This window comes from Cydia splendana, chromosome 18, assembly GCF_910591565.1.
Source record: "Cydia splendana chromosome 18, ilCydSple1.2, whole genome shotgun sequence".
Taxonomy (NCBI): domain Eukaryota; kingdom Metazoa; phylum Arthropoda; class Insecta; order Lepidoptera; family Tortricidae; genus Cydia; species Cydia splendana.
The window spans coordinates 10597206-10614350 of record NC_085977.1 but is presented as its reverse complement, the minus strand read 5'-3'; the positions used below and the strand labels follow the sequence as shown (position 1 = coordinate 10614350).

Below are 17145 nucleotides of genomic sequence, written 5' to 3'. Positions count from 1 at the left end.
TATTATTAAATGCCAGCATTATGATGCCAGCTACTCGTGGCAGTTAGATAGATAGAAAAGGTGAAAAATTAAACAATGAAAAGTTTAAATTTATATATTGATTGCGTTTTCACGATTTGTATATGTATTTATTTTGTTCGTCTCCAACAATCTTAATTCTACTTGACTAGTTTAAGGCTCCTGAGTTTGCCCTCGATCCGTTTCCTCGCCTCAGCAGAAATGGGCCGTTGGGGCAGCGACGGCGGGCCCACTTTGATGCCAGTTACGATTTCCATACCGGCTTTCATTATTGGCACCCATTCACCTAAACAAAAATATAATTTAATCTGCTGTCTATTTCGGTAAGGCGTTTTTGCAACTTAAATCAAATAAACCTCAAATTATGATATGTGCCATTCTCGACGAAAAGGTTACTTATTGTCAATAAATGGCGCTATCTCCATACCATATACAGTGAAACTTGGTTAAGTGGGACCTGGATAAGTGGGAAACCTCTATAGCTGGGACTCATGGTGTGGTCCCGGCACTTTGGCACTAAATTACCTCTATAACTGAGATTAGTTGTTTCGATTTTATAGTCAAATTAACCTCTATTACTGAGACAGAGAGGGTATTTTACCTCTTTTACTGAGACTATATTTGAAAGATTACATTTGCTTCATTGTTTTTCTAGAATGTTATAGGAATTAACCTCTGTATCTGAGATAACGTCAATCTATGACCTCTCTAACTTGGACTTTATTGAAGATCTTGGACTTTGGTCTAACTAAAAATTCCGCATTCGGTTAATTGTGTCTAAACGACTTCAAGATTTATTTATAGTTAGTTTGAGTAAGTAGTTAACACTATCGACCGCTAACCAAAATATAATTTTCATTTATTAAAGTTCTAAGACGCAATGAAGTCCGTTTTAAATTTAATTTAACAACATATGGATGTTGTTTGTAGAAGGAGAGTCATTCAAAGTTAATTCGAATTAAAATTTAAACAGACTTAAAAAACTATTTAAGGACAAGGATTATTTTATCTACCTTTATTTATTGTTGATGATTACAACTCATACATAATGATGACAAAATACCTTATTTACCCCCTCTATAACTGAAATTAACCTCTTTTCTCACCTCTATTAATGGAACACTATAAATGAGACAGAAATTTATTTATACCTGGCTAACTGAGACCCTGTGTAAGTGGAATACCTCTTTAAGTGAGACAAATTTGCTCGTCCCTTGAGATCCCACTTATCCAGGTTTCACTGTAATTATAGCTTCAATTTGAAATCAACCTTATCGACAACCGACAATGTGGTACCTTTTGGTTGGAAATGTCACATATAATCATACAACACCAGGCCAGGGTGCGTAGCCAACATGCCACTCGCTAACGCTCCGTAGCGAACGAAAAGCAAGTGTCAATGTCGCACTACTATGGAAGAGTGATAGAGAGAGACACAAAGCGTTTCGTTGTCACCTTGGCTAGGCATCCAGGCCCTTAAACATCCTCCTCCAAAGCAGTGTAAGGAGCACTCCTCTGACACACATGGTTTTTGAAAAGGAGGAATACCAGTACTGCTATCCAATATCTTCAACGTGTTGCCTCCCTGTCACACTTACGTACGAATTTACAAGTGCGACAGAGAGGCAAGACGTCGAACGTGCGGAAGGATCAGGAGCTGGAAGATATCACTGACCTTCTCCAGTATGTGCCGCTACAGCAAGACTGAGAGTTTCCTGCAGTGCTCTCGCTTTGGCCACGTCATTGGCTTCCACAGCATCCAAGATATCTTCGACGTGTTGCCTCCCTGTCTTACTTACGTACGAATTTACAAGTGCGACAGAGAGGCTAGACGTCGAACGTGCGGAAGGACCAGGAGCTGGAAGATATCACTGACCTTCTCCAGTATGTGCCTCTACAGCAAGACTGAGAGTTTCCTGCAGTGCTCTCGCTTTGGCAACATCATTGGCTGCCACAGCATCCAAGATATCTTGAGCCAGTTTCGGGAAGATGTTGAAGGTGGTACCGATGCCTGACTTGATGCCGAGCAACGCTGCTGGGGCCAGTAGCTGGAAATGAAAAAGGAAGTTCTAAGGAACAGATTGCATTAACATGTTTTCCCTATGGGGGGTAAAAGCATCCCTTCTCTAACGCCACTTGTCGCGGCTTATTATCCCCTTATTCATAGCACTACAAACAAACCTCAATTAGCTAATAATCGTTTGTCCTTATCTGTCATTTTGACTTATGCATCACAAATGAAAGGGAAAACAGAAAGGGATAAAACATAATTTAACTAAATCAGTCCCGTAAAGTTTTATGAATAAGGAGGTTAGTGTATTGTTCTCACCAGTCGCTAATACAAAATACGTCCAGGTCATCCCGCTTTCTCGTTTTAGGGTTCCGTAGCCAAAGGGTAAAAACGGGACCCTATTACTAAGACCACTGTCCGTCTGTCTGTCTATTAGGTACCAGGCTGTATCTCATGAGCCGTGATAGCTAAACAGTTGAAATTTTCACAGATGATGTATTTCAGTTGCCGCTATTACAACACAGAATAAAATAAATATTTAAGTGGGTCACCTATACAACAAACGTTTTTTTTTGCGTAAAGGTACGGAACCCTTCGTGCGCCAGTCCGACTCGCACTTGGCCGGTTTTTTATTGTTTTGCCTCTGCCCTGGCGCATTGCAACTGTCCTTATGGTATAAACTTCTAAAATATCTCCAATTCAGCACTTTCAACTATAGGGACCGTGCGCGTTGGACGGTCTGCTATCTTGTGACTTGAATCGGAAACATATGTGCACATGTACAATGCCAAATAAAAGCAAGTGCTACCATCTACCGTTCTCGTCGGTATATTTCCTTGTGCATAGTAGGTGGGCTACATCGGAAGCATAAACGACACATTTACGCCTCGCGCCAAAAATCTGACGGCTCCTATCCTGCCCCCTATAGTTCATGCACGGGGCATATAAACACACAATTCGTTACAATCATATTGCCAATAGAAGTTGAGGAAACTTACAGTATCCGCTCCTAGGAACATCTCTTGGCCGTCCGCAAGAGTCCTTAACACTTGCGCGCCCTCGCTCAAGTCATTAGAGGTGAACTTGATGCCCTTGAAGTTGGGGATACGGGCTGTGGCTTTCACTACGAATGCTGGCATGTTTACTGCAAAAAAAAAACTAAAGTTAGACCAAGCCACAGAATAAATAATAGTACTACATAGGTACAGAAGACTCACTCTCTAACAAAACGCGTCTGTTACGATCAGGACAGATATGGCCGCTAGGTGCTAGCCACCAAAATTGGTGTGGAACGGATGAACTTTTAGCTACCTGTAGCAAAGCGACGAAATCGCGGAGTGAGCCACGCCTGACCAAGCTAAGTTGGCAGCGATTTTTTACACTTCATAATTTCATAGAAGTTTGACGATTAAAATAACACTTGCACAGTCCGGGCTATCAAAATCGCAGCCAACTTAGTTTGGTCTTATTCTAGGAGTCCTTAACTGACTGAAAACTGACAGTGTCTATACAAAAGCCAAGTTCCTCATTACTTAGTAAACGAACAAGACTCGGTGGAATATCAGGTGATTCAGCGCTATTTATTGATGGAAGTTGAGTTATTTTGGCTGAATTCTAAGCATCGAACTACATGACTGGAACTGATCTACCTACTACAAAATAAATCAATTTCCGGTTAAGAGATGGCGCTGCTGGACCCAAACCCTGCCTGTCACGTTCTAAACAAATATGTAAGTGCAAAAGTGACACGTATAGTGACAGGCGTTAAAAACCGGGCAAGTGCGAGTCGGACTCGCGCACGAAGGGTTCCGTACCATAATGCAAAAAAAAAACAAAAAAAAAGCAAAAAAAAAACGGTCACCCATCCAAATACTGACCACTCCCGACGTTGCTTAACTTTGGTCAAAAATCACGTTTGTTGTATGGGAGCCCCATTTAAATCTTTATTTTATTCTGTTTTTAGTATTTGTTGTTATAGCGGCAATTTTCAACTGTCTAGCTATCACGGTTCGTGAGATACAGCCTGGTGACAGACGGACGGACGGACGGACGGACGGACGGACGGACGGACGGACGGACGGACGGACAGCGAAGTCTTAGTAATAGGGTCCCGGTTTTACCCTTTGGGTACGGAACCCTAAAAATGAAACCATGCTGCCACCGCTGCTGCGTTATTGACGCCATCTGGCAATATTTAAGCTGTATATTGGAGCTTTGGAGCACCGCGATTTTTAGAGTTCCGTACCTACCCAAAGGGTAAAATCGGGACCCTATTACTAAGACTCCGCTGTCCGTCCGTCTGTCTGTCACCAGGCTGTATATCATGAACCGTGATACAGTTGAAATTTTCACAGATGATGAATTTCTGTTGCCGCTATAACAACAAATGCTAAAAAAGTACGGAACCCTCGGTGGGCGAGTCCGACTCGCACTTGACCGGTTTTTTATAGTCGTTGTGGGTCTTCTTGTTTTATTCGTCCATGGCTAAAGTGTTCTTATCAGTACATTTCTCTAATACCCACTTACCCTCGACTTTGCTCATGAAGGGAATGTGATAGTACAGCACAGGCAGTTTCGGAGCCGCCTGGGCGACCAGTTCCACGTAGGAGACCAAGTCATCCACAGTCTTCGGTTTGAAGTAGAGCTCCGGAAGAGTCAGCAGGGAATCGGCGCCGACTGACTGGCAGTATCTAGCCTGAAATTAAACCTTTTATTTAGAATACATTTCAGTATACATTCGTTATAATCGTTTACTCTGTGAATATAGTATGTGCAACTGTGCTGAAATATCGGAAAATCTCCCAAAACAAATAAACATAGTAATTCCCCGTAAGTATTTATAAGGTAAATGACCATAGTAGAAAAGCTGGTGGACCTTTTAGGGTACCTAGGTATTTCAGGCAAGCTGAAAATTTGTCTAATACTTCGCTCAAGCCAGGTCTGAAGTAGGTACTGAGTTAGGGTAGGGAGGGATAGGAGAAGTGTGAGACAAATTTTCACCTTGCCCTAAATACCTACCCTAAAATGCTCTCGGACCACCATGTTAGCTTCAAAACGTATTAACCTAATCTTTTAGGATTTTTTATATTGCATTTGAGTAAAAGAGTTAAACTGAAGCAAGTGAAGTTAGTAATGTGCAGGAAATTCCAGGATCATTCAGGCGGTATTTTCTAAGTAGAACAATATGTAAAGTGGATTTTATAAATTAAGTATACTTATATTCAAGCAAATTCGCATATTTAAAGAAGCAAACAGTCACATTATCTCTCCTGCTGAAAGTAGGTATACGAGATAAATGGTTACGTATTCAGCGATAACATGATCAATTATTTTTATAGTGATTATACAACATTAGGTACATAACAAACATTATACATCATGTTTCTAAGTGGAAAGTTTTCCGTTGTACACTCGTAAAGTCAGCATCAAGAACGTATGAAACAACGCACCAATCTACCACCCTCGAATACCTACTTCCAAATAGAGAGATTTTCCGTATACCTATCTCAACAGTTCACGATCAAAAGTACGTTCAACAATTGAATTGTTCAATATACTTAGAGTCATATCTCTTTTTTAAGGTATTGTCAGAGAATGAGACTTTTGATTTTGCTGACTGTATTCGAAGTGTGTACCTAAGTGCAAGGTGCTTTTGCTACTTACCAAATCCAAAACATCTGCCATTGGTGCACCGCCGACTTGCACTTGAATGTGCAGACCGGTGGTTTTGGCAACGGCCACCCACGTGTCTATCACTTTCTTCCTGTCGGCTACACTTAGGGACTGGTGCTCGCCGGTTGTGCCGCCGACTGGAACAGTAGAAACCCTTGGTTCGACAATATTGCACGGTTTGGGTCATTTGTGTCAAGTATCTCCCCCCTGCTGTGCGATGGTTAAAATGAACAGTCGGCACTGCATAAAACCGCGTGTAATGAACACGCTACTATTGTGTAGATACCTAGATATAAACTGTTCTTCTTCTTTTCGTGACGAGGCTCCTTTTTTATACGATGGATGCCCAGTAGGCACTCCAGTAGATGTGCCATGGTTTGCGTTGCTGTGTCGCAGGTACACTGAGTCGAGAGGTTAAGGAGCAATCCCCATTTGGCCATGTTTTGCCTACAGCGAACAACTTGGGACCTGAGCCTGTTTAAGGACTTCCAAATTGGCCAAGGTTCTTTGTGGCCAGGAGGTAGATGCTCCAGAGCCTCCACGTACACGTCCGGTGGAGAGCACCGGGTCTGCCACAGCAAGCGGCGAACATCAGGCGGCTCACCCTGCAGGGGCTGGTGCTCCGCATGAAACTCCTGCGACTTTTAAGACGAGTAGGAACTGTTCTGACTTGATGCTACACTTGTGAAGAAACTGTACTTAAGTTGGTAATGTCGGTATCGCGGTATAAGCTGACGTTGAGATCAGATACTGAAGACAGGTGGCATAAGACCGCAGGAGGAAGAACATACTTCATCTGTAGGTATACTGACCTGACTCAGCACGGCCAGACTTTTGATGTAACTGCGCGTAGTCTGAATAAGATCATCGTTGATAATGAATGAAAGGTTGTATAAGTCCACCATATGAACTACTACTGTGCACTGTACCTACCTAGCACCGACTTGATGCCAGACTTCTGAAGAAACTGCGCATAGGGTGGTATCGCGACATAGTTGACGGTGAGATCATCATTCAGAGGAGTAAAGACAGGCGGCATGAGCCCACGAGCGTTGAACACAACCTGAGAATAATACTTATGTTATAAATGTGAACTCTTTTGTTTATCCATCAGCGGGCTTAGCAAGGTTGTACGACAAGGTAGTTATCACGCAATAGGTGTGGATAAAACGGCCGTTATCGTCGGTTTTATCATCCATACTATGGTTGCAGACGATATATGGAGTTATCCACATTTGACAGCGGTAGATGATAGAAGACAATTTGCATAACATGGTCGTTGGATAAGATGTGGATAATTTGACAGATTGTCCCATTTTGACAGTTCAACTTAGTTAATTTTAACTACGTGCTTCTTAGATGACGATAAGCCTTGTCGTGAAAGCAAAAGTAGTGAATAATCATATTTTAAGGTATAAATTACAGGTAAATATCAGTTTTTCTATGATTATATTGAGAGTTATTAGTTACAATGTTCCGCTGTATATAATATTGTCAATATTTTCTTCGCAGGGAAGTCAAATTTTATTATTCCTACTCGCGGCTGCTGTTGAAGAAAAATATCGTAAACAGCTTTAAGAAACACTTGCAGCCCATTTAATATGACGGACGAAGAGTTTCGGCATATTTACAGAGTGCGTAAGGAGTGTGCAGTGCATTTACTTATGTGCCGAATTTAACGCCGAGCTTCAAAACGGTGATGGGTTACCTACCAAAACATCTCAAAGGTAAAGCTATAAAATTGCAGTGTTTCTTATAAAGTTAATATGTATTCTATGCATAGACCCTATTATATTTGAAATCATTGATTCTATGTAAAACAGACGTCTTAATGACAATGCTACTAAACTCTTCAATACTAGGTACCGGCCTCATTATTATATGTACTGTCTTACTTATGCTACTAACCTACTAACAGAGGTTACTTAAGCTACTATTTACTTCAACATTCATATCCTAACCTCCAGGGGGAAAATCTACTTGACAAAATTAGATTTACAGTACCGGTCAATAACATATCACCTTTGTGTGTTTTTGTATGAACTTGTAGTAGGTTAGTTTGTAGATTTCATATTTTACTAGTCATTTTATATAAATATGCATGTTTTTCCAGAGATGAGACCTAGCTAGATTGATTTTTCGCCCCCGAAAACCCCCATATAGCAAATTTCATCGAAATCGTTGGAGCCGTTTCCGATATCCCCGAAATATACGAGTATATACATATAAATAAATAAATATACAAGAATTGCTCGTTTAAAGGTATAAGATATTATGAATACTGAAATACTGTGAACTACAATAAGAGACTCAGCATATTACTAAAAAAGCTCTTTAAAAATAATGAAGTTGACCATACATTAAAACAAAAAACCTCTATGAAAAAATCATTACATAGACCAATTTTTCTCATCACTGGACAAGGAATACTACTAAACTACCTAAAGCTGTGGAAGTCACTCACAAATATAAAAAAAAGTTATACCGTAAAAGCATGGAGGTGATATATTATTGGCCGGTACTGTAATTAGGTACTTATTTGTTTTAGGTTCTAACAGTATACACCACACCAGCAGCACACCTACACCAGCAGCAGCAGCAGCAGCTGCTGGTGTGTAACAGTTACACCTGCTAGCTGATGGCAATTAACTACCAACGTGGGACTAGTCAAGATCATGGCTTGTCCATTGGAGCACTACTGACTGGATTGGCCACACTACTGTAAGCCTGAACCTCGAGCAGTTTGTAGATGCTGTAAACAGAAGGTAAGTTCTTTTGAGCACTGAATTAAGTATTAGACATAAAAAACTGTGACTTTCCACAAGGACTGTCTTAGTAACTTTTCCTTTTTTGAATAAGTATGAGTGCGGCTGTATTATGCATTGAGATATGTACCTACCCATTGTTTGATAGTTATGTATGATAAGTAGTTATCTCTGGGATATATAATCTGGGAATGCAATACTTATTAGGTTTAACTAAGGCACCTAGTTCTAATGTGCTGCCTTGTTTAATGGATATTATTCCTGGCGATTGTTTAGTATATATCTTGAGTGAACTAGACTGCACTCATGTGAAAATACTTACTCCATCGCTGCCACATGAACCTACTTTTACTTATTTCCTTCTTTTTCTTCCAGAAAACTTCTCGTGGATCAAGGGAAAAATTAGAGAAGACGCTCCTAAAAAACTTCCTAAGCATGCAAGCATGCACAAAACCGGCTCTTAATAAGCTTAATAAATACATATTTCGCCTATTACTATGTTTTACTATCACACAAATACCTACCTAATTTACCTATATTTCTATACAAGTAGAGACTAGTAAACATTCAAGACGGATAATCTTCACACAGAACACCATTCCCGGGCATGCTTCAATGTAGGTGTCACTTATTCTTATTTTTCATTTTAGCCTTATGCGTACAAAATTTGTGATATTATAGCTTCTAAATGTAAAATCCGACTCATATGCAGTATAGTACAATGAAAGCATAGGTAATAAAAACATTTTAGGCACGTTCTTACTTAAGAGGAAAGGGAGATGGCCGCTTCCGCTTCTCCATACAAACGTAGTCCTCATTTTCCTCTCTGGATATTGACATTATGGAAAATATTTTTACATAATTTAATGTATATTAACCATATAGCTATGCCCCTACGTTCGAATTTTTGATTATTGTAAAAATTAGGAGCGGAAGACAGATTACATACAAATTTTTAAATGCTTCTAACTCTTATAATAACTAAAAATTAAAAAAAAAAGAACAAACGTAGGGGCATGGCTGTAGTTGATGTTGATATGATATACAACAAATTGTATCAAAATATTTAATGTTATTGTTATTATCCAGAGAGAAAAATGTGGACTACGTTTGTATGAAAAGACGCGTCTTAACGACGCGTCTAGTGAGTCTGGCGGTGAAAAGGTCAAATAAGAATATTCCTAAATGCTCTATTATGCTAATAAGTCTACTTTAGTGACTATAACTGCGGTCAGACTCAATACGCCAATAACTAATGTTGAATATTAAAAACTATGTTAAATTCCATTTAGGTAGATACAAGAATGACAATTCTCGTCACTTGTGGTGTTGTCAAGTCTTTTTTGTTTACTAAACTCTATAGATAAGTTAACAATTTCGGCTCTGTGCTAGAGAGAATATTATAAATGGGTAAATAAAACAACTATTGCCAAAAAATTAAACAAAGTTTATTTACACATTAAATGTAGGTGTACAAACAAATCATTGGCTGCCGTACCCGGTGTGAAAGTGCCCATCATGCCAGCAGCTTTATCGCTGGATTACTATGAAGTATGAACAGCTTTTGTACCAGGAACGTCATATGGCGCCCGGGGCAGGCACCAAATTTGCGCCTCCCCCCCCCCCCCCCCCCCCTCCGAAACGAAATGGGACCAACCCCTAAGTCGCGAACAAAAATTTGGCTGTTTCATACATTTTGGCTGGTCCAATTTCTATGGGAGGGTAAACTATTTTTTTCGCGATTTCGAGGTTGGTCCCGTAGCAAAAGTTACTCAGTATAATCCCAAAACCTCCCTGGCAAGGGCTAGCGATCCACTTGCATAATAGGTAGTCTATTGGACAGTCCATAAGATGGTAACTTCGACAGGAGACCCCTAACGTAAGACGCGCTAACACTGGACACAACTCTGAAGCACTTGGCCCGCTCGCCTTATAAAACGAAAGCATAGCAACTCCCGCCGAATATCCCTCTGCTTGATAGAAGTTTCTGGCATAGAGTATTCACACTACGGGATGGTGGGCGGTAGGGCGCTACCGTCGTCTTTCAAGGTCGAGTTCGATGCAAAAAGAGTCTTTCTCTTTTGCGCTGTGGGCCAGATTACCATCCGCATTTCACACTTCACAGTGGTGGTAAATACGACTGACAAAAGTTTCCCTGCTGCCTTTGGCAAGGCGGAGAGGTAGTCTTTAGCCCATTTTGGCGCCCCCCCTTGGACGGCGCCCGGGGCACGTGCCCCCTCCAACCCCCCCCCCCCCCCCCCCCCAGTTTCGCCACTTAGCGGGGGCCCTTACCATTCTGTCTGATTCGACGGCCTAACTTACGTTGTAAAACGCTTAATGATAATACTAATGAACTGAAAAGGTTGTTTGTTGTTTTATTTGTGGATAGGTATGACACATATATATATTTTTGGAATGGTCTTCTCACTAGCTTTTATTTGATATCCATATTATTGTATTATTGCTATTTCATAACTGCTCATCTATAAGTTTCGTTTCCAATATAAATAGAATGCTTAACGGCGCAGAAAAGATCAACATTCCTCTCAGACCTCCAACAAAAAGGGGCCAAACTGAAAACCAGCGCTGGACGCCAGTCTAGCACATGCTGAGCTTGGTACCCACGGCCAACATGTCTTGCTAAATGTAATTACCTATGTATAGAGTAGACAATAAGTTAGTACTTAACCTAAAATAACTTAGTACATACTTAACATAGAATTTATATGTAGGTATATGGTTTGTATTCCTAATATTTTTTCTACCATCAACTTATCATGTTTTGGCAATGGAGCATTCCATGCAATTGTCTACCGTTTGTCCCGTAGAAATGCAGATTTTCTGGAGATTTGCAGGTACTTATAAGAGTTTCCTTTTCTATGACAAATGGTCAAACATGCACGGAAAATTAATCGCTTGCTTTAAATGGCGAAAAAAAAAGTCGCAACACAGGAAATAAAATGCGTTTGTACGGGACAGCTCGTGGAATGCTCCAATAAAGTGATTTCATTTCATATCATAAACTGATGAGGGCATTCAGAGTGTAGCCTTGAGGTTGCCAAGCCAAGCAACCAAGTCAGGTGTCACGGTCTTCAGGTCCTCAACAGGCCCAGGAGTGGAGGAGGAGTGGAGTGGGCAGCGTTGGAAGATATGCTAAGTGGTCTGCATTCTGCATTCGCAAAGTGGGAAAGCCGTCTATCTCCATTTGTGTGGCTGAATTGCAGCGGCCATGTCCGGTTCTCAGGCGGCACCAGATTTTCCGAGGAAGGTCAAACCCTTTTGGTTTTTTAGTTGGGTCAGATATACAGCAACTCCGAGCTGCCGAAGCTGACCATTCCGCTATCCGAAATATTAAAGCTGCTCAGGCTCCCAGCTGTAGCACAGGGTCGGCGGGCAGTCGGGCGGCAGAATTCCTCGTGGACAGGCATTGTGGGGTTATTCGTGATATTCTCAGCCTCCCTCTTCAACGCCTTGAGTCGTCGGATGTGAGGAGGGGCAATGTGACTCAATGCCGGCAGCCAGTGGCGGTTGTAGATCGGATAGTGCCTGAGATGCATCGCATGGTCTCGTTGAGCTTAACGTCCAATCTATGGGTATGTGCACTTTCAAGCCTCCAATATGTTATGACTGAAACAGAAACAAATTATATTAGATGAGGTCAGGCGCAGGCTAGTACTTACAGCGGTTCATTGGCAAATTATGTGAAATTAATGTCACTTTTAGAAAGCTCTCGTTTTTAAGCCAGGGGGATTTTTTTGTTACAGTTGTCCAAATTATCGATTGAAAATAAATTGAATTTTGTTCTAGTAATTATTTATCCGTTATTAAAGTTGTATTATGTATCAAGTGTAGTTCTGTACCACTTGCGTCATAAAAACAAACCAACGAACACCTTATTTATCAAAATGTATCTCAGATATTCTATGCTAGGGTAATATACGACACAAACATACCCACACACATACATAGGCTGCTAAAATCATTCCCATAGTCAGGTATAGGTACAATAGACCACTTTACCAAACACAAAAAAAATATTCCAGCTGCCAGCAGTAAAGAAACCAGCTTCTACTCCCAAGCCCTAACAATATAAATAAGTTTTTGGCAAAAATATAATTTTTGGTACAAGCTTTTATCGCTGACTGTACTTTTCTTTCAACAGGCAACTAATACTCCATGAGTCCATTCTAACAACACCAAGCACAATTAGTTTGCGTTGTTTTATCAGTGTTCCCATGGCCACCTCATGTCTCCATCATCAGATCAGCTCCATGTCATCATAATATTGCAATTGTCATCCGATTTACATATTGTTATGTATGCAAAATTTCAGCTCAATCGGAAATCGGGAAGTGGGTCAAACTTAGCTGTCAAATGTATATGGCCAGCTTTAGTGCTAACATAACTGTTCCTAGTATTCCTATATTACCTACATGTTATAAGTAAGAATATTGTACGAGTAGGTATTATATTATTTTATAATCTTAGTAGAATAGGTACTAATACAATTTATTTGTATTGAATAAGGCCGGCGCCCCACTGCTGCGCACGCTACATCCACGGCCCACGTTTTAATACAAACCGTGGGCAAGCCCACGAAATTTTGTATAGGAACGTGGGTCGTGTACATAGCGTGCGCAGCAGTGGGGCGCCGGCCTAACTCTTGCAGGGAATTTGTAAGTTACTTGTGGGTATGGCTACTTTATTTATTTAATTTATAAACTTTATTGCACAAAAATATAGAATTACGTAAAAATGGCGAACTTAATGCCAAAAGGCATTATCTATCACCTACTAGTCAACCATAGAAACAAATATGTGACGTTCCACGGCATAAGGTACCTTATGGCGGCTGGCGCTTACGTCGCATAGCGCCGCAATAATATTGGAGCGGCGTTAATAGTTAATAGCGTAAGCGCCAACCGCCATAAGGTACCTTTACCCGTGGGACGTCACATATAAACACTAAAGGTTGGTGCAAAAACCAATCAAAAAGCAAATGCAGTAGGTATATCTTAGATATACATACTAACATAAACATACATATATGTTATAAAAATAAATGTACTAATATGTATATGGGATGATAGACACTAGACGAGACATTTAGCAGATAAAAAACAAATTTTCTTGGGGCTTGTCTTACAGGTAGAGGGAGTGCATTCCATAGATAGGTTGCCTGAACGGCAAAACAATCATACATAAAACGGTTATGAAGAGGAAGGACTTACAGTTTAAGTGAGCGTGAGTTCACATCCGGAACGGGCATAAAAACTAAATACTTATTAATAATATTTTATCTTTATGTCTTAGATTTATGGCATAAAGTGTGTCTTTTTCTTTTTCAATAAACTTTTATTCTTGCTACAAAACCAGCTTCTAGAATATACAAACAGAGTAAAAAAATATATAAGTTTTTAAAGTGAGGTCTACGGGTTTCAAAGATTTTAATATTTGTTAGAACCCTTAAGTATGCACTTTTTATGCAGTGTGAATAAATGTATGCATAGGTAGTGTTGTAGTGTAACTCTTAACCCATCATTGTTGCCAAATCAACTTCCTGCAATTATAGTAGTGATAGAACAGGTTTTTAACAAACTTTTGTCACTTAGTAGAACATAATAGATAGAATGAGAAGAAATAGATATTAAGTGTCAATAATATTAAAAGGCACCAGAAACTTTTCATGATTTTAGTTTAAGAAAGGTGTACTTACATCTTCAATCCTTTCTTCTAGATCTTAGAACTTGTGTGCACATGCTGCACCATTGCATTTTGTATCTCTGGGTTCCGAGAGGCTCATGAATCTCCCTGTAGGTGTATGCGAACAGGGGATGCTGAGTTATATATTTGGCTAGCATTTTCTTGTGCGCCGAAGCATCGACTGAAATTAAACATATTCATGACAAAACCAGTTAATGATCAAACGAAACGAAATTTTTCTATAAATAAATTAGAGAAACTTACATTTTGGGTGGCATTTCCTTTAGTTTACACAGCAAATCAGTATTTTTCTTCGACTTGGTTTGTATTTTCACTAAATTCACTGAATCATGCGCGTACGCGATGCTTGTCAATGTCAAGTGAATTGTCAGTTGAGACAGGGGTGCGAAACTCCTGACTTCGGCCAAACTCGGCTCCGCTCGGCTCAGCATTGCTCCGAGCAATTATTAGGGTTGGCACCACATGACTTCCTTTTGCGGGCACGACCACAGATAAGATAATCACTTGATTTTTGACAACCCTAAATTGCCGAAAGGGATAGTGCCATATATTAGAAAGGGATAGCATGATTCGACCCTGAACGGCTGTCAAACTTCGGTTTTGTAGGAAGTTTCCTTTCTGTACGGTAGTACTATTATTTATTCTGTGGTTGAGAAAACACGATTATCCGTGCATGTTATAATGTAAGTCAATTTGTATAAAGCTGTCACTCATTTAAACATTTTTCAATTTGGAAGTGTAGTAATAAAACTAACTATTCGTTTTCAAACATCGTCCGACACACGTCCGACATTTTAATAAAGCCAGGCATTAAATGGATTTTTCATAAACTCTAGGCATAGACAATCGTGGTCACTTACGAATGATAGTGGATAACTTTATACGATATCGACGTGGTATTCTTATCGTAGCCCGTAACCATGTTCAGCAAAACGATAAAAATACGACTATCGTTAAAAGACGACAGTAGATTCCACGCGCAATATGATATAACCTTGCTAAGCCCGCAGGTTCATCTGCTACCCTTATATGGCTTTAATACTGCACTCCATCAGGATTTACCTATAGAAAGCAGAAGCTTTGTGCATGGACAGTTGGACACAGGCAACCTTCTATATTTTTGGAAATCCACCCACCTATTCCCAGGAAGGAAGTGAAACGAAGCATTACCTTAAGGGGCCCACTGATTAACAGTCCGCCGGACGGTATTGGCCTGTCAGTTGTTCGGAACTGTCAAAATTTTGTTCTAACTGAAAGGCCGATACCGTCCGGCGAACTCTTAATCAGTGGGCCCCTTTATTAGTTTTAAAACTGAATACTTATAGTTTTTATTTTACTAACACTATAGCTACAAATAAAGTTTCAAGTTGCCTTCAACCAGTCGTAATAAATTCTCAGTACCAACCGCCTCAATTAGGTGGTAGACCTATATTATATTTACTAGTAGGTAGGTAGGTTTACTCTGACTGGCGAATACGCGATGGATCGTGATAAATATAAGTAAGTAATGGGAAAGCTAGCCGTGAAGCCGTGACGAAGTATTTTATTTTATGTAAAGGTAAGTAATAAAATAACATAGATTATTGACCTCCAATTCCACGCTTCATGTTATGAGAGGACACCGAGCTCTTTTGTTTTATTTCTTTTCAAAGTGTACCAAGCTATATGTACAAACAATAAACTCCTAACTGTACATCGGTGGACCTTATTACAAAAGGCATAAGGTCCCCCGATGTACAGTTAACAGTGTGGGCGATGGTACGAAAGAAACGCGAAAATCGAAGTTCGTAAATTGCGGACATCTTTCTCTGTCACTCTAGTTACGCCTTCATTGGAGTAAAAGAGAAAGATCCCCGCAATTTGCGAATTTTGGTTTTCGCGGTAGGCCCCCAGTAGTAGGTAGGTACGTAGGTATGTCATAATGTAGATAATTATTTAGATAAGCGGTGATAGCAAAATCCCGCTTGCTGGGTATTTAATGCAAAAAGAGTGCAAAATAGTTTGCGATACGCGTGTTGAATCCCAAGCAAGTGAAAGTTCTTTAGTATGGTTAGACCAAGATAAGTCTACAGCGATTTTGATAGCCCAGACTGTGAAAGTGTTATTTTAAACGTCAAACTTCTATGAAATTATGAAGTATAAATAACACTTGCCCAGTCTGTGCTGTCATCGTTGCAGAGTTATCTTGGTCTAACTTCTAGAATCATGAGCGCAGCGAGTGGTTTTTTTTTTAAGTTGAACTCGCGACAACATATATACTTAATTAAATAAACACTCAGATACAAATAAAAGGAACCAAGTTAATGAAATTCAATTAATAATACCTAACTTTTTACCTAAATTTCAATCGTTTTATCATAAACACCTACATCATTATTTCCTACCTACGTATTCACACGAGCAAACTTACGTTTCTTGTTTACCTACTTTCCAAATATTTACAGTAAAATATAGTTACTTCGCAGCCTTCAAGTTTAAAGTAATTTAATGAATGAAATGAATATCATTAAGATAGCTTAATGTATATTACATGTTAATTATAATTATGTAGGTATCTTACCATTTTAATTCTTGAAATTATATTGGCGACGTTACTAAAGCGCGACAATGCTCTGTCCCGACTCAACTGAATCTCAACTCAACAGACACATAAATACATACCTACATCAGTTTGTCTCTTATCGGTGCGTTCATTCTTATCGAGAAAAACAAACTTTATTACATAATTATTATTTGCTCGCCCATTAATTAAGCGATATTGTAATATAGTTATATATTATGTTCTGATAATGCCTTTTAAAAAATACGAGTAGTACATAAGAGGCCGTGAAGTAAGGGGTTGCCGGCCGAATAGAATAAACGGCGGAACGTAGTGAACCGAATAGTTATGACTGTTATGAGGCCGAATTAAAAAAAAATTGACGTTGAGGTAGCCGCGATCCCCCGCACCATTTA

At 39.8% G+C, this 17145-nt stretch overlaps 1 protein-coding gene and 1 long non-coding RNA gene across 2 annotated transcripts; one reads left to right on the top strand and one right to left on the bottom strand.

Moving 5' to 3' along the window:
- Positions 1–81: 81 nt before the first annotated feature.
- On the bottom strand, positions 82–16827 carry LOC134799600 (N-acetylneuraminate lyase-like). The gene is made up of 7 exons (XM_063772034.1): positions 16751–16827; positions 6635–6764; positions 5693–5838; positions 4556–4724; positions 3028–3173; positions 1895–2066; positions 82–304 (listed from the first exon to the last, which is right to left on the bottom strand). Exons 1-7 carry the CDS (start codon positions 16751–16753, stop codon positions 159–161), a joined length of 912 nt encoding a protein of 303 aa, XP_063628104.1. The 5' UTR covers positions 16754–16827; the 3' UTR covers positions 82–158.
- Positions 6894–8956, top strand: LOC134799236 (uncharacterized). The gene is made up of 3 exons (XR_010145371.1): positions 6894–7428; positions 8250–8466; positions 8842–8956. It is a non-coding gene; the product is annotated as an uncharacterized LOC134799236 (long non-coding RNA).
- Positions 16828–17145: the final 318 nt, after the last annotated feature.

Bases quoted from the DNA above. Each gene is read 5' to 3' on its own strand.
- LOC134799600 (XM_063772034.1), bottom strand. The intron at 5,839-6,634 runs GTAGGTACAGTG...CTACTGTTCCAG, and splicing joins TGGCATCAAGTCGGTGCTAG to TCGGCGGCACAACCGGCGAG. The intron at 3,174-4,555 runs GTAAGTGGGTAT...TTTTTTTTGCAG, and splicing joins CTTCATGAGCAAAGTCGAGG to TAAACATGCCAGCATTCGTA.